At 44.8% G+C, this 22907-nt stretch overlaps 2 protein-coding genes across 5 annotated transcripts in view; one reads left to right on the top strand and one right to left on the bottom strand.

The window, feature by feature from the left end:
- Positions 1-16977, top strand: part of LOC141070543 (DNA-directed DNA/RNA polymerase mu-like) — a 44041-nt gene extending 27064 nt beyond the window's left edge. Inside the window, exon 8 of one of the 3 annotated variants that reach the window (XM_073559557.1) lies at positions 16598-16977. The gene's annotated coding sequence lies outside the window, so the exon portion shown is untranslated. Of the gene's footprint in view, positions 1-12705; positions 13236-16594 lie in introns of those variants that run through there. The other 2 variants (XM_073559556.1, XM_073559558.1) reach the window with 2 other exon arrangements.
- H2AZ2 (H2A.Z variant histone 2) lies at positions 1262-17612 on the bottom strand. Of its 2 annotated transcripts, XM_073559559.1 has the most exons (5): positions 17456-17612; positions 4816-4893; positions 3191-3304; positions 2754-2883; positions 1262-1619 (listed from the first exon to the last, which is right to left on the bottom strand). In XM_073559559.1, the coding sequence occupies exons 1-5, from the start codon at positions 17456-17458 to the stop codon at positions 1558-1560; spliced, it is 387 nt and encodes a 128-aa protein (XP_073415660.1). In that variant the 5' UTR covers positions 17459-17612; the 3' UTR covers positions 1262-1557. The 2 variants fall into 2 exon arrangements, with proteins under 2 accessions (XP_073415660.1, XP_073415661.1); XM_073559560.1 differs by lacking the exon at positions 4816-4893 and having other exon boundaries at positions 17456-17608.
- Positions 17613-22907: the final 5295 nt, after the last annotated feature.

Here is a 22907-nt window from a genome sequence, read left to right as displayed (position 1 = left end):
TTTCACTACCAAACTCGGGTGCGATACAACATGTTGGGGAACCCTGCATCGGCCAAACCTGTTTGTTTCAGTGGGACTGTCGGGCCATCTAAAAAGAGCTCACCAACAATGTGCTAAAATGGCCCATCACGTAATTTAAACGACAGCCCATTCTCTAGTAAAGTGTAAAACAGGTTGCCATCTGAAGAAATCCTGCTCCTGAGACCTGGATCTCGGTGACAGAGGAGCTGCTCATGGAAGAACGTGTGCTTATGATTCAGCCCTTCTGTCAGTTGAGACTCGGATCTCAGGAGCTGCGTTTCCTCAGACTGCAGACCATCCTAACTCCTGACTAGGATGGGCTGACATTTGAATTGCGTGTTATGGCTATCTTATTACATTGTTGGAGATCACCTTTAATGTCTATTTGGGTTTCTTATTTTTATTGCTAGCAGTTGCTGAGTGAAAAGACAAGTGGGGCATGTTATATCGCACCTGAGTTTGGTAGTGAAAGGCTTTGATTCCTCATCTGTCTGAACAGATGAAATGTCATATATGAAGTCTTAGGCCATGTTTCTGCTGCACAATTTTCTGAATATGGTAAAATATGCAGTAGAAATCTGCTTTGATTGTTTTTGATGAGCTCCCCCTCTTTTATTATACACTTTTGGTGCACATTTGACAATGCAACAAGGTACGGGTGGGTTAGCTCACCACTATGGATAAAAAGGCTGCACTGATCTTGGAAGCTACAGAGAAACTCCAATCATAATAAACAGGAGTAATGGTCCAGCATAGAGATGAGTCCTGAGCCTATTGAAACTCCTTACAGAAAAATAGCAGGTAGTAAACCTACGCGTTTTGGCAGGTAGTTCGAACATGGTATATTACCTTGATTTAAGGCTACCTGCTGAAAAGTGTAGGCGAGTTACCTGGCATATTACTATATGGAGTTTTACATGCACTACCAATCAAGGTGAAGTTTTCATAGGCTCAGGAGTTCTCTATGCTGGACCATTAGATCTGTTGTTTAATGCAGTTACATCCACTTTGCTTGAACTATTAATGTGCAATAGAAGGCCGCCATTGTCATGCGGATGAGCATGCTTAGCCAATTACATCCACAGTGTGAGGATATGACGGCACTGATTATTCATATGACCGTCGTATCTGTCCCAATGTTACCACTGGAATCAGCAGATTGTGAAGAAACTGTGGCTCAAAAACTTTTCAGCGAAGAGAACCCATGTCCCAGACAAGATTTACCACACAGACTCGAAGCTTATGTAAAAAATGGTTTATCTGTTCCATTTTTGTATAAAACACACGGGAGAAACCTAGCCAATCAACACACAGATTCCCATTCACAAGACTTCAGGATTTTTTTTTTTGTGAAACTTCACCTAACGAACATACAAAGGTTTTCCTTTAAGTCTACTCTCTATTACCTTCCATTTATCTATTTCTTTTAGAAAAAGTAAAATTTTCAACGAAAATAAACAAAACAAATTCCACATATCCCCATTTTTTTTCTGTCCCAGTTACAGTACAATGGCAGAGGGAAGCAGGTTATGTACTTTATGCAGTTTTCTGCTGTCCCTTCTTTCCAATGAGAGATTTGTGGATATGAGGAATAACACCTGCAAAGAAAAGAAAAAAAATCAATCACTGGTCTGTGCAGTCGAACATGCGACCGATGAGTTAGCCTACATTAGTGCTGTACTGTAAGCAGTGCATTATACCCAGTGTGCCTCCAGAAGTGTAGTCTACTGTATCCTTAAAAAAAACATAATACCCTACAGTAAATGAATAGCATAGTGCACGAAAATAATAAACGGTATTTAGTTAACATGCTTTTTGATCAAAAAAATGTGAAAACCATCCCGCCTCGTCACGGATACCGACCGTCCCAAATATGGTAGCCGTGACGAAGCGGGATAGCTTTCGCATTATTTTTTTTTTTTTTTAATCAAAAAGCATGTTAACTAAATACTGTATATTTTTGTGCTCTGCTATTTATTGTAGGGTATTTTAATATTATGGTTTTTTTTTCTTTAGTAGCCTGTGTGAACATGTGCTTACATGCTGCATGCACACCAGTTTATATTCCGGTTAGTACTTTTTTGTGAGTGTGTTTTATGCCAGATTCACACACCTGTGTGCGGTGGTCCGCGCGCTGGCCGCGGGTCTCCTGACCTGAACCTGATGGCCTCATGTGCATATTAGACTGTTGAGCTTGGCTCAGGAGACCCTCAGTGAGTCCGGGACACAAGGCTGTGTGACTACAGCCTTACTCTTAGGCTATAATCACACCAGCATATGGTATCCGATGGGAGCACATTGTATGCAATATGCTATTGACCCTTGGCGCTTGCTCTGCTGTGAGCGTGACCTGAGTGTCAGTGCTACTGTTCTCTGGTCCTACTGCACAGAGAATCGGAGCACAGCTGTGTGAGGAGGTGGAGAAAGTAATTTCTCCATCTCCTCCACTGCCAGAGTTGGCATATACTGCACCACACTCAGATGATAGCCGAGTGCTGTGCATAGTCACTCTCACCTATAGACTAATTTCAGTGCATGTGAGCCGAGTCACGTTGCCAATCGCAGCACGCTGTGATAGTTCTCGCATGCCTATTAGGCAATGAGAAAATAATCGCTGATATGAGCTGCCCCATAGAGTAACACTGGGCCGTATTGTACGGTAGTGTGACTCCAGCCTAAGTGCTACACTTTATACAAAGTCAGTAAGCAAATCTAAAATCCAGCAAATATACCTCCTCCTGCAATTGTGGCCTTGATGAGGGAGTCCAACTCTTCATCACCACGAATGGCTAGCTGCAAGTGACGAGGAGTGATACGCTTCACCTTCAAATCTTTAGAGGCGTTTCCTGCTAACTCCAACACCTGCTCATAAAATAGGACAGAGTTACTCTAGTTAAAGTATCACCTGTGTTTTTAGACTTAAACTGGTTTCATATGATCAAGTATTGAAAATTCCTAGAGAAAAACGATTCCCAGGACCCTGCTCCAGTAACCATGTTGGTAGTCTACTGCCCCATGCGAACCTCCTCCCTGAGACCTCCTCAGTGTCACTTCTGATTACTGCCTGTGACACCATAAGGGACTAGAGTTGGAGTGCACTGGTCCGGCAGCCATGGTCCTGTGGCCCTTTTTGGTCGTCTCTAGTATCTCGTGTATAAGGTGCACATACCTCCGCAGTAAGGTATTCCAGGATGGCAGCACTGTACACTGCTGCTGTAGCACCAACTCTTCCGTGACTTGTAGTGCGTGTCTTCAAGTGTCTGTGGATACGGCCCACTGGAAACTAACAACAAGTAAACAGTTATAGAACGTGCACTAATACTGAATTTCCTAACCTGCAACATAAAAGCTTGTCAGTGTCAATATACTCTAAATATATCGGCTTTTACACTGACTTGTCTGAAATCTCCCACGCTTATCTGAGGGTGGACATTTTTTTCTGTGATCCGTTTCAGTAATATGTAAGAAGTGCAGATTACCCAGCCACACTGCTGAGTGACAGCTCTCCCAGTACACAAGCTGTCAATCACTGTGTGAAGGACAAGAGGCGCAGATTTTGAGGACTGGCAGGAGGTACACAGCTTTTTACATGAAAACAATATATCCCCAAGCTGTTCTTCTCCATCAAACGAAGTTGCCCTCTGATACAGTAGCAAAGAAAGTGGACTCCCACTGTTTCTAAGCCAAGTATCCCACCTATTCAAATTATATCAAAGTTCCCAAAAGCTATGAACATACAGTGCCGCCCCTATTACAGGCCCAGTATGAAGGTACCAGTACCCCTAGGAATCATTCCATATCTGTGTAGGCCGCATTTGTACTTGATATTATTAGGATGATTCATCCTATATTTTAAGCCAAGATCCACAGTGAATGAATGATAATCTACATGTCTGTAGAATTCATGTAAATGATAGAGATGTATGGAAGTAGGAGCATGTGTATGGGCATTTGTCCCACAATAAAAACTCTTATGAAGAATCGATGCACCAGTGCATTCAAAAGCAGTCTAGCATAGAAGCCATATGCAAATCAGTCTGGTAGTTCATTGGGGGAGTGTCAATGCACCTGGAATTAGTCCACGTGCATTGTGCACTTTCGGCCTGATTTGCATATGGATTGTGCACTAGATTTCTCTTGAATAACACACAAAATTTACAATATTTTTTTTTTATTGGGGCACAAGTCTCTATACAGCAATACAGCAGATGTGTAAAAAAAAATAAAAATTGCAGACATGTTTTCTTTAAATTGAGGGATATTTGTTTGTATTAGGCTGGAGTCACCCTAGCGTATAACATCGGATGCAGTATGCTAATGACCCTCAGTTCCAGCTCTGCTGTGAGCGTGAGCCGAGTGTCCATGAAAAGTGCTCCGATCGTCTCACATCAGAGAATCGCAGCACAGGTGCGGAGGAGATTGAGAAAGTAATTTCTCAATCTCCTCCATTGCCTGACTCGACGTATATCAGACTGCAATGGGATGACATCAGCGTGCTGTCTGCTTTTCACACGCACCCATAGACTTGTATGAATGCCAGTGAGCAGAGTCTCATCACCAATCGCAGCATGCTGTCGTCATTGTTCTCATGTAGAATCGGGAAGAGAAAATAATCTCTGGTCTGCTCTGCTCTATAGTATAATATTGGGCAGAGTGCTATCAAAATAAAACATCAGATGGCATTCGGTCCTGTTATACACTAGTGTAACCCTGGCCTTAAAAGTGCTTACTTTGACATCTGTTAGCTCCCTGATGGTGCCAAATGTACAATGTCAGCCAAAAAAAAAATCTTACCTGCAGTCCTGCTCTCTGTGAGCGAGATACTGCCTTGGCCTTAGCCTTCCCACTATCCTTCCCAGCTTTACCACCAGCCTGTATGAAAAGACAATGAGCGTTACAAACAAGGATTACTGTTCTGCATTTAAAACTTCAATGAGGGTGAGCTGCTTCAGGCTATGTGCACACTGAGTTTTTGGCTCTGTGGAGTCCTGCGGTTTATCCGCGGTTTTACACCTCATAATGGCTGAGGTGTGAAACTGCAGCATTTCTGCACTAAAGTATTGACATGCTGCGGATTGTAAACCGCAGCAAAACAGCGCGGAAAAATCCGCAGCATGTGCACAGCGTTTTCCAGTTTACCATTGAAAACAATGGTACTGTACAACGCATCTAAATCTGCTGCGGATCCGCAGCAGAATCCGCACCGTGTACACATACCCCTACAAGTGTCATTTATTCTGGAAAATCCTTTGAGACTGCACGACACATCAGCAAAACTGCAACCTTTTAATTTTTTCCTATGGGGGGAAAAAAATGAAATCTAACCATACTGGACTTTGGGCACGGGTCACTTTCCACAACCCATTCCCCCATCAAATCATAGGTGAGAATTAAAACTTGGAGTGAAAGGAATATTGTGGATATTACCACTTGTTTTCCTGATGAAGAAGTAATAGAATACTTAGAAATGCGTAGAATAAAGCCACCATATTTCACTCCATTTGTCAGAATTAGAATTTTATTTAGCAGCGTGGGTAATATCCACAATATTCCCTTCACTCCAAGCTTGATATGTGGTCACTTGCTGACCCGTGGATCTGCTGCAACTGACATCTCCCTGATAATTTCGTGCTAATAATGGATAGATCATGTTAGTATAATCTAAGCAGATATTTGAAATATCCACCAGATAAGACCCTATTTTGTGCTGATTTTTTTCCCGCAGCTTCATAGTTAGGTGAGAATTAAAAGAAACTTGTCACCTGCTTCATGCTGCCCAAACGGGCAGCATGAATTGGAGCTTGACTGCATGATTGAAGCCGGGTATATTATTTTCAGAAATGCTCTGTCTTTTCAGAGATATAACATTTTAAAGATTTGGCAAGGGACCAAGTCTATGTGATGCCACCCCAGGCTGGCTTCTCCCAACACTGCCAGAGCTGACAATAATTGTAAAGTGCTGCTGAATATGTTGGCGCCATATAAATAAAATGAAGAATAGACATGTACAGACAATAAAGACATTATGGAGTAACGCATCCTGTAGTTCACCAGTTACAGGAATGAGGGTCCTGCTTGCAATCTGTAAGGAAATAGGGAGGACACAGTAGGTAGAACATGCTGTCATATCAGGTCCAACCATCATTATAATGAGGGATTTCATATAAAACTGCATGATCCGGGAATCAGCCAGTATCGGTCTAGGTACAGTCACCGTGTGCTATTGGGGGCATGGATGATGTAGAGACAGATTAATAGAAGGGAGCAGATTATGACTAACAAAGTGGTAACAGGGGAGAGTAAGATTAGTGAGTTGAGGTGATAGGTCTGTCTAAAGAGATGTTTTTAAGCAAACTTAAAAGCATGGGGGTTAGATATGTCAGATTGTTTGGGGTAGCGAATTCCAGAACACTTGCGCAGCACGAGCGAAGTCTTGGAGACCGAATTGGGAGGTTTGGATTATGGAAGATGTTAGTCTTGGATCAACTGCATCTTATTGATAGAGGTCAGTCTCTATAAGAGAGTAATTTCAATCACCTGGAGCGGCACCAGGAGCAGCTGGCCAAGTCTTGTCTCTGGCTATGGTTCCTGGCTGGATCTTAAGTATATTTTCTTTGAAACACATTTCAGAGAAAAACATACCTGGCTGCAAAAGACTGTCAGGATCCGATTCATGCTGCCTGTGGTTTGAGCAGCATAAAACTGGCAACACGTTCCCTTTTTAAGGTCACATCGACCCCGATCTTTCCCTATCGTGTCTTGTCATTTGAATACAACAATTCTCATATCATGATATGTTTCCATACTAATTGTTGCACTATACGATCCCTTTCCAAATAAGTATATGCTGGTTAATATACTTAAATTTTGTTGATTGTACCCCTTGTGCAACCTGAATTTTATGCATGTTGAAACATTAACTAGATCTTCAATAAAAATAGATTAAACCATAAAGTCACATCGATTGCATAATGTTATCACCGCTCCCAGGTGAAGCCCCGGAATTCTGGCTCGCACATATGATTTGCTGCTCCCCATGTAGACATGGTCATCATTGTTGTCCACAGGTAACACTGCACTTGGTGAGATTCCAGCCCAGAAGGGACAACTTACTTCATAAGATCCTGCCCATACATCTTCAATACATGCGTTAGGTCACCAGTGTTTCCTCCAACCCTGGATAAACATGCAAGCTTGGATTAATGTTTACCTCTCACTATATAAAAGTTTTTATATGTGCCAGGAGCTGCAAAATTCTGCTGAGCCTCTGGGTCCAGTGACTGCCTCCCCTCCCCACCAATCAGTCAGTATACTGCTCTGAAGTCTGCAGCTTTCGCATCAGCTGTCTATGGGCTCAACAGCAAGCCGATGTTCACAGCTCTGAGAGTGAATGTACTTAGACTTACTACTGAGCCTATCCACAGCTGTGAAGCACAGCTTATGTCGGAGTTGTGGAAATCAAAGCTTTATTTTGACTTTGCAGCACCTGTCATGTATAATGACGTTTATATAGACAAAAAACAGAGCTTGTATGTTTTCAATGGGGGAGTAAACTGCCCGACACCTTGTGTAGCGGCTTATCTGTCAGGGAAAATATTGGGGCTGCTCTGCTCTAATGCAGGGATGAGGAACCTCAGGCCCCAGGGCTGTTTACGGCCCTCGATGACCTTTTATGTGGCCTTAGGGCAGATTCCCAGGGACTACAGTGCTTGGGCCGGCAGCTGTATTTTGATGGCCACTGGCCCTTTAATTTCTTCTTGCTCTGAGAATGCACACGCAGTGTTCACTACTGAATGCTGAGGCGCGTGCAGTGAAATATTACGTCCCGACACCAGTGCCAGCATCAGGATGGACTTTGTGGTTCGAGCTGGCACTCAACTTGTATGGCCCCCGAAGGATGGTATAAATATCCAAATGGCCATTGGCAGAAAAAAATGTTCCCCACCTCTGGGGTAATGTTTGTGGGCAGACTTAAAGTGGAAACAATAGTATAGTTTTATCATTTCAGGAAAGTAACCTCAGGCCCAGCACTTCCTTCTGCATGATGTATTATTCTGATAAACCGTACCCCGGTCACACAAGCTTCTGACGTCTGGATTGGTTCTGTAGTGGACAGGTTGTGAATATAGAGGAAAAGTAAACAATGCAGTTATCCATATGGATGTAATTATATGCTGTATTTGTTTAGCACTCTTCCATGTTTCTAATATATTTTCATTAAAAAAAAACTGATCTGAAAAGTGGTTGAAAAATCCTGACCGAACTGAGCTTGAATAATAGTCTGTCCACTTTTTCAGAGTCTCTGATAGTATGGTGTAGTGTGTGTGTAATAACCTTTTTTTGTACACTTTTTTTTTTCTTTCACGTTTTAAATTCCTAAGATATTTTTTGGAAGTTTGGTTATAAATCAGGCTCAGCGAAAACTTTCAATAGCTCAGGAACAGTCCTACCAGGCTGTGGCTGGCGGCAGGGCGTGATGACGGGGATTCACTCTGGTATTTTATGAGGTATGCTCTGCCCCTCAGGTCCCGCACCAGGCACAACACAGAGGATCCGCTTTGTCTGAAGCGTCCTCTTTCCAGATTTGGACAGTTTTTATTTAGTAGTAAAAACTCTGGCAGTTTGAAGAGCGATTTAATTACAATTTTGTGGCGTTTTTAGTGGTACAAATGTTTTTCCAGGAGTCGTGGAGTGGTGATGGCACTGTCACGGTGATGCTTTATCCAGCGGAATAAGAATGGGGAGCATTAACACTCATGCCAGACCACTGCAACAGTCCAACACGAGGTTCAGGACCTCTGTTCTCAGTGTGGGTCCCAATGGTGGTACTTGGAGGTTAGCTGCTTATTACCTATCCTACATAAAACCTGCATGTTATAGCCTAAAGTGGACAGAATAAGACTTTTTTTTAAAGTGGTTTTCCCGTAAGTACAAATTTTATCACTCCAGACTTGCCCTTTAGTTTTGACCCTGCCTAGTCCACTGTTTTTCTATTCATGCTTCAGTCAATCACTGGCAACAGGTAAACCTGACCTGGCTAAATTAGCGACTGGCTGCAGTGGTCACATGTACCTATGTCAGAACTATCACTGCAGCAGTAAATGGAGATCGGGTCATATTACACTGGCAGAAGCAGGGGTTCAGTAAAGAGAATATGCTTTAATTTATTTTCTTTACCCTATTCTGATCCTTAAGTATTATAAAAAAAAAAAAACAAATGTATGGAGTTGACTCAGGAGGTGATGCTGCTTCATACCAACCTGTTACTACTGAGACTGGAGCTTTCTCTGATCGCTGTAGCGTAACCACTTAAAAGTAGCTATTAGGGATGAGCGAATAGCTTTGAATACCTCCTTATCTAAATACCTATAGCGCTTACCGAATGTCTGCCTCGGGAACCCGGATACCTGGAGCGCTCCCGATACTCAGCTGTTCGGCGCCGCAGCTGCGCGACAGTCACAACACATGTATGGATAGCCTGGATGCATGTGTTGTGACTGTCATACAGCTGCGGCCCAAACAACTGATTATCGGGAGTGCTCAAGGTATCCGGGTTCCTGAGGCAGATATTCAGATAAGGCGTTATCTGAAACTATTCGCTCAGCCCTAGTTAGTTATCAATACCTGACAGTGGTATTTAAATTGTGTCCGTGCAATCGATGTATGTGAACCCTTAGGCTATGTTCCCAATGAGTTTCTGGTGAGTTTTTTTTTTTTTCCATTGCATATTTTTAGAAAAAAATAGAAGTAACCCAATTTACTAAAGGGGTGCAGAAAATCTGTGACTTCAAAAGCTCATTGTGGGAACATGGCCTAAGGCTATGTTCACACGTTATGTTTTAGCTGCAATTTTATAAGCTGCATTTTACAGTACCAGGAGCTATAAGATTAAAGAAAGCTCATGCACAATTTTTTTTTCTTGACTGAATTAGAAAATTGCAGCATGTCAGTTCTTTCAGCGTTTTTTCATCCATATAAAACAACTGGGAGGTGTAATTTCCTTTTCGCTTCCTTCTTGGAGCTCTTATCTATTGAAAATAAAGAGACCTTATTAGATGTCTTCTATATGTTCTTTAAAATGTAATTTGTTTTTTTTGTTTTTTTTTACAATTAATGAAATGTAGTCACAGAGCAACACAAGCGATTTGTATCGGGGGGATGAGTCCATGTCTGAACCAATGTGTTAATAGTTACATTGATAGCCCTGTATACACCATGTGTAAACCAGCCCCCTACCACACACCAGTATTGCGGTGAGTACACCGTGCTACACATACAGTCATGGCCAAAAGTTTAGAGAATGACACAAATATTATATTTTCACATGATCTGCTGCCCTCTGGTTTTCATGTGTTTGTCAGATTTTTTTTATCATATACAGAAATATAATTGCAATGATATTATGAGTAACAAAAGGTTATATTGATAGTTAGAATGAGTTAATGCTGCAAGTCAATATTTGCAGTGTTGACCCTTCTTCTTCAGGACCTCAGCAATTCTCCCTGGCATGCTCTCAATCAACTTCTGGATCAAATCCTGACTGATAGCAGTCCATTCTTGCAAAATCAATGCTTTTATTTTGCCTGAATTTGAAGGTTTTTGTTTGTCCACCCGTCTCTTGATGATTGACCACAAGTTCTCAAAGGGATTAAGATCTGGAGTTTCCAGGCCATGGTCCCAAAATCTGTTTTGTTCCCTGAACCATTTAATTATCACCTTTGCTTTATGGCAAGGTGCTCCATCATGTTGAAAAAGGCATTGTTGATCGCCAAACTGCTCTTGGACGGTTGGGAGTTGCTCTTGGAGGACATTCTGGTACCATTCTTTATTCATGGCTGTGTTTTTAGGCAAGTCTGAGAGAGAGCCCATTCCCTTGGCTGAGAAGCAACCCCACACATGAATGGTTTCAGGATGCTTGACAGTTGGCATGAGACAAGACTGGTGGTAGCGCTCACCTGGTCTTCTCCAAATAAGCCGTTTTCCAGATGTCCCAAACAATCGAAAAGGGGATTCATCAGAGAAAATGACTTTACCCCAGTCCTCAGCAGTCCACTCCCTGTACCTCTTGCAGAATCAGTCTGTCCATGATGTTTTTCCTGGAGAGAAGTGGCTTCTTTGCTGCCCTTCTTGAGACCAGGCCTTGCTCCAAGAGTCTCCGCCTCACAGTGCGTGCAGATGCACTCACACCTGCCTGCTGCCATTCCTGAGCAAGCTCTGCACTGCTGGTAGCCCAATCCCGCAGCTGAAACACTTTTAAGAGACTGTCCTGGCACTTGCTGGTCTTTCTTGGGCGCCCTGGAGCCTTTTTGGCAACAAGGGAACCTCTCTCCTTGAAGTTCTTGATGATGCGATAAGATTGTTGACTGAGGTGCAATCTTTCTAGCTGCGATACTCTTCCCTGTTAGGCCATTTTTGTGCAGTGCAATGATGACTGCACGTGTTTCTTTAGAGATAACCATGGTTAACAGAAGAGAAACAATGATGCCAAGCACCAGCCTCCTTTTAAAGTGTCCAGTGGTGTCATTCTTACTTAATCATGACAGATTGATCTCCAGCCCTGTCCTCATCAACACCCACACCTGTGTTAATGGAGCAATCACTGAAACGATGTTAGCTGGTCCTTTTAAGGCAGGGCTGCAATGATGTTGAAATGTGTTTTGGGGGATAAAGTTAATTTTCTAGGCAAATATTGACTTTGCAAGTAATTGCTGTTAAGCTGATCATTCTTTATAACATTCTGGAGTATATGCAAATTGCCATTAGAAAAAATGAAGCAGTAGACTTTGTAAAAATTTAATATTTGTGTCATTCTCTAAACTTTTGGCCATGACTGTACAGTGAAATACTAATATGCTTTGTTAGGATGGAAGTGAAATTACAAAACTATTTAACAAAACCACTAATAATCCTTGCACTTCACAAACCAATGATTGTCTGCTGTATATAGTTTTGTGTGAATCATGTACGTTTATCACCAATAGAACATGTACTTGTTACAGTCTATGGTGCTGTTCACATGTTGTGTTTATTGTCCACCAACTGGTTTGCAAAAAAAATCACTGTGTACGTTGTCAAACAAAATTCACCATACAAGTCTGTAAATCAGGGACCGCACATGGATGTCATCTGTGTGCTGTCCATGATTAACAATGCAATGGATGGAAGCTTTGCAGGCTTTATTTATTTATTTATTTTCCCCCCATATGTGAAAAATCACTGATTAAACACCGATGGTAAAAGCTGGCGCACGGGATCAAAATGTGGTTCCAAACACTGAAAAATCACTGACATCTGATTGAGGCCTAGTACGGCGAGTAATGTTAAATTTCTAGGCTGCGGGAATCTTAAGGGTATGTGCACACGGTGTGGATTCTTCTGCAGCAGATTTGGCCCTGCAGACCTGCAAGTGATGTACAGTACCATTTAAGGCTATGTAAAACAAAAAACGCTGTGCACATGCTGCAGATTTTTCTGCGGACTTAAAACTGCAGCATGTCACTTCTTTTGTGCAGTTCTGCTGCAGTTTTACTTCTGCTCCATTACAGAAAACCGCAAAAGTCTGCACTAAATCTGCAGGTAAAACGCAGGTCATTTTACCTGCGGATTTAGCAAAATCTGCGCGGAAAATTCCACAGCAGAATCTGCAACGTGTGCACACACCCTAAAGGGGTTGTTCTCTTTCAGGCAATGTATGCACGGCTACAGTCTGTCATAAGTCAACCCTGCAAGCATCGGCGAGTGTCCACCACTGCTCTCACCCAGTGTCTGGCATGGGCTGTCGACACAACATCAGCACCACAGCCAATCTGTGAGCTTGGCACATCCTGTCTACACTGGCAGAGTCGCTGAGCTCAATGGCTACTAAAATGACAGCACCAATCAAACATCAGGCACAGCAGCAAAGATATGCTGGTGGATTTGAAGAAAATTACTACAGTGGGGTTTGTTACAGTTTAACATACTGCAGCCACGGACCAACATTATGTGAAGGATGAGCACCCTTTTCAGCGAAACCTTTGTGTAAGCCTGAGCCACCCAAAATCATTGGAAATTGGGTCTACTAAAGGAGTGGTCTGCTGTGATCAAAATATGTCAGGACATCTGCTCTTAATATTTGGGTTCTCTTGGTGCAGAAATGGGAAACATGTCCCAGTAAGGCCTCATGGAGGCCACTTAGTTATCGTACTTAAAGGGAACCTGTCAGCAGGATTGTGCACAGTAACTAACAGTGTCCAGTCGGCGCTGTTATACTGATTAAAATGATACCTTGGTTGATTAAAAACAATCTTTATTTTCAGTTTTGAGGTAATGATATGCTTGTCCTCTGGGGGGTCTTCTTGTGGGGCTCTGATTTGGGTATTCATAATGCAGATTGCTGACAGGTCACTGATCCTTCACTGACCTGCCCCCTAGTTTACATAATGAGTATCTGTACATACTGAAGGAAAAAAAAAACCTTCTGCAGGCAGGTGGTGGGTGTGACGCCTGCGATGCAGCATAATCGCATTTGTAATGTCCCAATAACAAATGGTGCTGTCTGCACAGTAGCAGGTATCGGATCACCTATAGCTGTTACTGTGCAGGCCTGGCGGGCCCCATTTTAAAATTGATTTTTTTTTTCTATTTGAACAACCTCAACCACATTTAGGCTAAGTTCACAAGTTGCAGAAGTTACCGCGGGAATTCCATTCTGCGGGAAAACGACATTTTAATTTCCTGCGGAAAAACTAGCGATTTGCAGGCGTAATTAGCTTGCAGAATAATAGCATTTTCCAAGTGATCTGTAGCATCGCTTGGAAAACTGATTGACAGGTTGGTCACACTCGTCAAACATAGTGTTTGACGAGTGTGACCAACTTTTTACTGTTGAGGCTGCCTATGCATCATCAGTAGTAAAAAGATCTGTTAAAAAAAAAAAAATAGTCCCGCGCAGCGTCCCCGATCATAGCGATGCTGCCGGCAGGCCCCATTCCCAGTGATGCATTGCGGCAATGACGTCGCCATCTCGCGAGACCGCGACGTCAGCAAAGGTCATTATCTCAATGCATCACTGGGAACGGGAGCTGCCGTGTGTATCGCTGATGCCTGGGGACGCTGCGCGGGATGCCGGAAGATGAATATGACCCGTTTTTTTTTTTTTAATTCTATTCTTTCAAGGATATGGTATCCAGAGCCCGTAGGACAGTCTCCTCTCCTCTGGACTGTGGGTACCATCCGCAAATGTTCTGCTTATTTTTCGCATGGTGGGCAAAGTAAGCAGAACAATGCATTCCTATGTGGGCGGAATCGCTGCGATTCCGCAAAATAATGAGCATGCTGCTATTTTTCCGCGATGCGATTCCGCCCCGGAATCCCATAGGATTGCATGGGATGCTGTTTTTTTGCGGCAAAATCGCGCATTAAAAACCGCCACGAAAAAACGGCAACGTGTGAACGCAGCCTTATGCTGTAGCATAGGGGTCACGACTGGCATCTGCCTGCAGAAGGTATTATTTTTTTTCTTTGGTATGTACAGATATTCATTATGTAAACTAGGGGGCAGGTCAGTGAGAGATCAGTGACCGGTCAGCAGTCTGCTTTATGAAGACCCCCCTAGAGCACAAACATATCATTAGCTCAAAACTGAAAATAAAGATTAAACAACAACCACAAGATGGATTTCATCAACCAAGGTATCATTGTAATCAGTATAACAGCGCTGACCTGACACTGTAGGTTACTGAGCACAATCCTGCTGACAGATTCCCTTTAATTTACATGTGGGGTTGTTAGTCCATCAGTGACAAACAGGTGTGTGTCTGTTCACATTTGTGTTTTGAGATTTATTTATATACTAGCTGAAGAGCCCGGGCATAGTAACTGACTGTAGTGAGTTATAGCAAATTATAATTATCCTCCATCCCATAGTCCCGTGCCCCTATACCCATCATACATATCCACCATCCCATAGGCCCATGCCCATATACCCATCATACATATTCGCCATCCCATAGTCGAGTGCCCATATACCCATCACACGTCCTTCATCTCATAGTCCCATGCCCATATACCCCATCATACATATCCTCCATCCCATAGGGCTGTGCCCATATACCCATCATACATATCCTCCATCCCATATACCCGTCATACATATCCTCCATCCCATAGTCCAGTGCCCATATACCCATCACACATCCTCCATCCCATAGTCAACCATTATGACATCATAATGAGCAGCGGGGCTTGCAACTTATGACACCAGCGTCGCCATGGCAACCATTGACATGAGGGGCGGGGCTTGACACACACACACACTCTCTCTCTTTCCCCGTTATGTAGATAGGGGCAAAATTGTTTGGTGAATTGGAACGCGTGGGATTAAAATTTCGCCTCACAACATAGCCTAGGACACTCTCGGGGTCCAGACGTGTGACTGTGCAAATTTTGTGGCTGTAGCTGCGACGGTGCGGATGCCAATCCCGGACATACATACACACACTTGAGCTTTATATATTAGAGATAAATATATTAATATATTTTTATGTATTATATAATTTTTTTTTCGCAGACAGTTTTTGATTTAAAGCCACTCTATTTGTAAAATGCTTTTAATCCTGTGCAAAACATAGTTTGATATTTGCAATTTTCTATATTCACTACTGTGTGCATTGATAACAAGTGGACTTTTTCTTAGGGCTCATACTCACTTGCTAGAGACTCGCACGATTCACGTGCGAGTCTCTCGCATGAAAACCCAGCACTGCCGCTGGCACTCGGACTGGAGCGTGCGGCTGCACAGAAATGTAGCTGCACGGTTCTAGTGTTGGCGGCAGTGACAGGTCACACCTTCCCATGCAATTCAGTGGTTCATGAAAAGGGAAAAAAAATAAATAAATTACCACACAAGGAGGCAAAGTGTCATCTCAGTGTTGTACACTTACTGTATAATGGAAGGCAGAAGCTTGGAAACTTTATTTATTTACATACAGAAATGAGTGAAAAGTCTGAGGCTAAATCACACGGTTTAACAGATCACTATGTGACTTATTTTATTATTTTCATTAAGATTAGAGGCTCTAAAGCAATTGCTGATAAATCTGCTTAAAGGTTTACAGGTTATTAACAGGATGTAGATGATGTGTGTACATAGACTGAGACCTAATTATTTTTGGGCTGAGTGCCGTCCATGAAAGAAAAAAGTGAGTAGACTGTCAGTACATGGACCAATGTTACTTTATTGGACTGTTCAGATGATAGTGTTTACTACACATGGACCATATGTCCGGCCGTTTCTGTTTGCTTGATGGATACAAGTACCCGTTATAATCTATGGTGCTTTGCCTAGGGCTGGGGGTTACACTTGTAAGTGTGATGCGAGAAACTTGTGCATCAATACCCGGTACTGAGGACTGGAGTGTGCAGTTGCTTGTATTTCTATGCAGCTGCACACTCTGGTCCTGAGTGCTGGTGTCAGCGCTGGGTATTGATGTGAGTTTCTCACATCACTCTCGCAAGTGTGACCCTGGCCTATGTCTGTGTTTTTGACATACTGTGCAAAACACATGGAGTGATTTGTTTTTTTTTCTTCCAGCAGCACAGATGTCAAGGGCTGCCAACTCTATGGGCCTGTGGAAAACACATACAACACATCCGTGTACAGTCTGCATTTAACATTGCTAAGTATAGAAGCTTTGTAATTTATTTATTAGTCTGTAAAAAGTTCACATATGTATATGAATGTATGCACTAGGTGTAAAGAAGAAAAATAAAGAAAATCGCAGCGTGCACAAGTTTCTCTTCTAGTTGCCTGCTCCCGTCTACATGTGGGCAAAAACTGCATTAAAGATATGATACCAAGCGCATTGTTTGCAGTGTAGTGGAAGTCTTATAAACTGCTGATGTAAAAACCATTCTCTTATGGGTGAAAATCTGATTATTCCCCCCCCATCCTGTCTCTTGTGCACTCTGGTTGTATACAGTGCTGGTGTATGCATCTCTGGTCTTTGCTGCCTGCCCAAGGCTAGAGGCCATCCCTGTCACCATCAGCTGATCCCTGCCAGCTCGGCTCCCTGTGATCAGCTGGGGGGCAGCGCACCGAGTGTGAACAGCGCTCTATCGGCACAGTGTGACAGGCTCGGGCTGTCAGCAGCGTCTCTTCTGGTGAGAAAGGCGACACCCCTGCACGGCTGCCGGGACATTGCTGTCAGTTTTGTCGCTCAGCGTCCCGGAGCGCAGCAGCGGTTCCAGGCAGGACAATGAGCCGCTGTCCCGGAGCGGAGTCTGAGCGCTGCACATGCATTGAGGTCGCCCGGTGTTCCCTGCACAACAACTACGCTCTTCCCGCCTTTTCCCGCTCTACCGGGACATTTTACGAGCTTCCTGCAGCTTCTGGTGTCAGCGGCGCCGCCGCAGCCTCCCACCATCCCCTGTGGAGGGCAACTAATATAATTACCATGTTGCGGAACTTGGAGCGTCGCCGTTAGGAAATCCGGGTTCCGTTGCCTCCGCGTCTGCGCTCCTCACTGGTGCCGGTACCGCGTACTCAGCCTCACACATACACACAATAACCCCCCCTCCCCCGACCGTCAGGCCCGAGCGAGAGGACACACAGCAGCCAATCACAGCGTGCCTTTCTGGTTTGAAACCGCGTCTTCACCAATCAGACGCTGGCTTCTTCCCCAGGTGCTTAGCGCGATCCCGCCTCTTTCACTTAACGGTTGTTTCCCTCCCAAGGCCCCTCGGCTTGTTTTTGCACACGGCCCGCTAATGAGTGGGCGTGAGCACAGCGCGTCAGCGGGACGACGATAGCCAATCATAACAGACGTTTAAGACTGATTGATAGGAACGTTCGCCAATCGTGTGAGAGAACGTCCTGTAGGTGGCCAACTCGTGAGGTTTTGTGGACGATTAACCAATAGGATGAATGGCTTTGGTAGGGGGGCGGGATCATCACTTTCCCGCCCTCGTTGCCTTGTTTGCTTTAGGAAAAAGCTAAAATGGCGCCTGATCGCCATCGCTGTGTAGTGCGGGGCACAGCGCCCTGCAGACGTGTGTGGGAGAATGTTATCAAAATCGTCCAAATAAATACATAAACCGCTCTACAAAGTCTTTCTTGTGCACGTGTAAAAACCAGCAGAACTATTCGCTTTTCAGAGAGAAAATAATAGCACTTCTCACATATGTGTGGTAAATAAAGCACCAATGTGACGAGTGCTGTTATGTTCTCCCTATGTGAAGAGCACTGCAGAGACATGAAGGCAGAAAATAAGAAATAACTGGAAATTTGAATAAAAATTACCTCAAAATATATCTTTATAGATCATTAATGTGATAAAAATGTTATTTTATAAAATAATTCAGGTTTATTCAGAAATGAAAAGACAGAAATGATGAGAGAAGTTAGTAAATGTCTGCATGTGGGTACAGAGGGGGACACGTCCGGAGGATTTCCTCCGACCTTCAGTCACGGCCCAGGGTCGTACTTCGCTCATAGGGTCCCATATTAGAAAAGTAGCAGGGGGGGGGGGCGAAACCATAAAGGTTGCCGCTGTGCACCCCAGCCCTAATGAAGAACTCGCAGGACCAGGGTATCATCCTTGGAGAAATTTAAAAAAATATATATTCTCCATCTTCCCCATTCTGTCAGTGAAAATCGTCCCTGTCATGAACTCATTTTCTGCTCCACCAGTTGAGAGTTCCCCTTCCGTTCTCCCTCTGGTGGTGACAGGAGGTAGTGCGGTTGGTTTAAGTGGTAGTGATCTGCCACCTGATAAGGAAGATAATCATTGGATCTCTGGAGTATCAGACTGGATATAAGACAGCCGACGCCCTATCCTGGTGCTGGTGATTCAGTCTGCTTCTCAGGTTCTGGACTTCAGCTCTCTTCCAGTCTTCTCAAGTTTAGATTGTTTTTTGCTAATGTTCACACTTGCGCTTGTTGGTCAGTTCAGTTTCTTGTGTGGTCAGCCAGCCCCTGCTGGGGCTATGCTGAATTTCCACTCCTATGTATCAGTATTTGCCAATCTGCTTTTTGTCCCTTATTGCATTGGCCTATTTTTGCTCTGTCTCAGAATATTTCAGAGTGCTGATATAGGTGTAGAAGTCTAGTGACTTCAGTGTTAATTTTGCTATGAGAAGTGTTGGACAATATTTTTGCAGGTTTTTTTGGCAGATTGCAGACAGTGTCTTTCCTTTTCTGTCCTTTTTAGTTAGCCGCGACCAAATCGTTTGCTCAGCCTATTTTCCTGCCTTTGTTTGTATTTTCATCTTGTTTCACCATCAATACATGTGGGGGGCTGTCTTTCCTTTGGGGTCTGCTCTGGGGCAGTTTTCCTCTTTTCTTGCTTTAGGCTTATGTAGTTCTCCGGTTGTGACGAGGCGTCTAGGACCAACATAGGAACGCTCCACGACTGCTGCTAGTTGTGCGGTTAAGATCAGGGATCTGCAATCTGCATAGTTACCAACCTCTCTGGTTTTCTGAGACTTAGCTTGTTGTCTTGTTTTTCCTCCTTGGTTTCCCATTCATAACACGTCCCCATAGACATGAATGAGCGAGTGCCATCCGATTCTCGGAGAGGCTGGAGACAAGAGGGTTAAAATCTGCGCTGCCAGTAATCCAGTGATGGACCGGACACCAGAAATGTAGCAATGCGGTTTATTCAGACCTCACAACTTTTGAAGAACAGAAAGAGGGACGTGCGTTACGGTAAATTTGGGGCCACACCCCAATTGGCACCCATTTGCCATTTCTTTCCCCCCTGGCAGGAGGAGTTGTCAGAGGGACGCTGGCAGTGAGGGAAATTCAGCAGATGCCTGAGACTGCAGGGTGTACACCCAAATCCAGGACAATCCGCTGTATCTGGGCCTAGGGATGAGCGGATGGACTCTGGTCCAGCGTCCAGGTCAGTGGTACCTGGCAGCTGGATGGGAGGCTGTGAATCTCTAACCTTCCGTGCATCATCCGTGCGTCCTGCTCATCTCTAGTTCAGACCTGTAGATTTATTTTTTGTTCCTTCATTCACAGTCGGAGCCGCCGGAACTTTCTCATCTTTATGCAGCTTCTCTAAACGACATCCGGCTTTTTTGTGTCTGTAAGGCCATGTTCACATGCTGCAGAAATACTGTGTGTCTGCACCAGACTACTCAATAAGGGTACGTGCACACGCTGCGGATTCCACTGCGTTTCCGCAGCGGTTTTGGCCGCTGCGGACCCGCAGCAGCTTTAGCTGCGGTGTACAGTACCATTCTAATGAATGGGAAATAAAAACCGCTGTGCCGACGCTGCGGAAAAATCCGCGCGGATTTGCTGCGGTTTTGAATCCGCAGAAAGAATTGCATGTCAATTCTTTCTGCGGAAACCGCTGTGGGTTCCTATCTCCACCATTCTGGAGATAGTGAATCCGCAGGACCAAACCGCAGGCAAAACCCAGGGCCGGCGCTAGGGGCAGGCAGACCAGGCAGGTGCCTAGGACCCCCGCTCCCCCAGGGGCCCCCAGCTAGCGGAACATCATGGAGCCACAATGGGGCCCCTGTGAGGCAGGGGGCCCCGCCTGCCCCCAGCGCCGACTCTCGCCGCCGCATTGAACTATACCGGCATCATAGACGCCGGTATAGTTCACCGCAATGATGGAGGAGAGAGCATCAGCTGACGCTCCCTCTCCCATCATTCCCCGCTCTGCCTCTTAAAGACAGCGGGTGCGCGATGACGTCATATCATCACGCGCTCACTGTGTACCAGGCAGTGCAGGCTGAGCCAGGAGCTGGGACCAGCGCGGAAGAGAAGAGAAGAGGTAAAGAGTGTGTGTGTTTTTTTTTTGCTTTTTTTGTTTTGTGTTTTTTAATCACTGTGAGTACTGGGCCACTTTCGGGGGGGGGGGCTATATACCAAGCTGGGCTGTATACCACGCTGGGCTCTATACCACGCTATATACCATGCCGGTTTCTATACCACGCTATATGCCATGCTGGGCTGTATACTATGCTGTATACCACGCTATATACCATGCTGGGCTGTATACCACGCTGTGTACCACGCTATATACCATGCTGGGCTGTATACCACGCTATATACCATGCTGGGCTGTATACCACGCTATATACCATGCTGGGCTCTATACCACGCTATATACCATGCTGGGCTCTATACCACGCTATATACCATGCTGGGCTGTATACCACGCTATATACCATGCTGGGCTCTATACCACGCTATATACCATGCTGGGCTCTATACCACGCTATATACCATGCTGGGCTGTATACCACGCTATATACCATGCTGGGCTCTATACCACGCTATATACCATGCTGGGCTCTATACCACGCTGTGTACCATGCTGGGCTCTATACCACGCTATATACCATGCTGGGCTGTATACCACGCTGTGTACCATGCTGGGCTCTATACCACGCTATATACCATGCTGGGCTCTATACCACGCTGTGTACCATGCTGGGCTCTATACCACGCTGTGTACCATGCTGGGCTCTATGCCACGCTGTGTACCATGCTGGGCTCTATGCCACGCTGTGTACCATGCTGGGCGCTATACCACGCTGTGTACCATGCTGGGCTCTATACCACGCTATATACCATGCTGGGCTGTATACCACGCTATATCCCACTGCCACCCTCTGTTACCCTCCCTTCCTTTGAGGTGCACTCTGTGCGCATCTACTCCCCCTCCAACCTCCAACTGGCTGTCATCTACCGCCCCCCAGGGCCAGCCACCACCTTCTTTGACCACTTCACCACCTGGTTACTTCATTTCCTTTCCGCGGACATCCCTACTATCATCATGGGCGACTTCAACATCCCCATTGACACTTCCCTCTCAGCTGCCACTAAACTTCTATCTCTCACTTCCTCCTTCGGCCTCACTCAATGGTCTTCTACAGCCACCCACAAAGATGGCCACACACTGGACCTCATCTTCACCCGCCTCTGCTCCCTATCTAACCTCTCTAACTCACCTCTTCCTCTCTCTGACCACAACCTGCTCACATTCTCTTCCCTCTTCACTCCATGTCTACAATCCCCACCCCACAAACTTTCACACCCTCGCAGGAATCTTAAACACCTTGACCTACACTCATTCTCCGAATCCTTCCTCCCTCTTACAGATATAAGTTCCTTACACAATGCGGATGACGCTGCCGCTCTATATAACACCACAATAGCTGTAGCTTTGGAATCCGCTGCCCCACTTACACATACCAAAACTCGCAAAATCAACAGACAGCCCTGGCACACCAGCCTGACCAAAGAGCTGAGGCGAGCTTCCAGGGCTGCTGAGCGCAGATGGAAAAGATCCCACTCCAACGAGCATTTCATCGCATTCAAACAGTCCCTCACTACTTTCAAGACCACACTCGCCACAGCTAAACAAACCTACTTCTCATCTCTCATATCCTCCCTGTCTCACAACCCTAAACAGTTATTCAACACCTTCAATTCTCTCCTCCGCCCCCCAGCACCTCCTCCCTCCCCACTCATCTCAGCTGAAGACTTTGCCTCATTTTTCAAGCAGAAAACTGATAACATCAGGGACAGTTTTGGTCAACAACCCCCAGAGCCCTTCCTCCCGACTTCCCAGCCCTCCACCTTCAAAACCAACTTCTCCACCATTACAGAAGATCGACTCTCCACTCTACTCTCAAGATCACATCTCACCACCTGTGCACTCGACCCGATCCCATCCCACTTCATCCCAAACCTCACCACAGTCTTCATCCCAACCCTAACCCATCTCTTCAACCTATCACTAACAACTGGTGTTTTCCCCTCAAGCTTTAAACATGCCTCCATCACACCTATCCTCAAAAAGCCCTCTCTTGACCCATCCTCTGCATCTAGCTATCGCCCTATATCACTTCTCCCATACGCCTCCAAGCTACTGGAACAA

This window comes from Dendrobates tinctorius, unplaced genomic scaffold (assembly GCF_039654945.1).
Source record: "Dendrobates tinctorius isolate UK_male_01 unplaced genomic scaffold, ASM3965494v1 ptg000272l, whole genome shotgun sequence".
In the NCBI taxonomy this organism is placed as follows: Eukaryota; Metazoa; Chordata; class Amphibia; order Anura; family Dendrobatidae; genus Dendrobates; species Dendrobates tinctorius.
This window is presented reverse-complemented; position numbering and strand designations above follow the sequence as displayed.

Excerpts from the sequence above, each read along its gene's own strand:
- H2AZ2 (XM_073559559.1), bottom strand. Across the intron at positions 3,305-4,815 it reads CACAGAGAGCAGGACTGCAG|TTTCCAGTGGGCCGTATCCA; the intron begins GTAAGATTTTTT and ends ACTTGTTGTTAG. Across the intron at positions 2,884-3,190 it reads TGGAATACCTTACTGCGGAG|GTGTTGGAGTTAGCAGGAAA; the intron begins GTATGTGCACCT and ends TTTTATGAGCAG.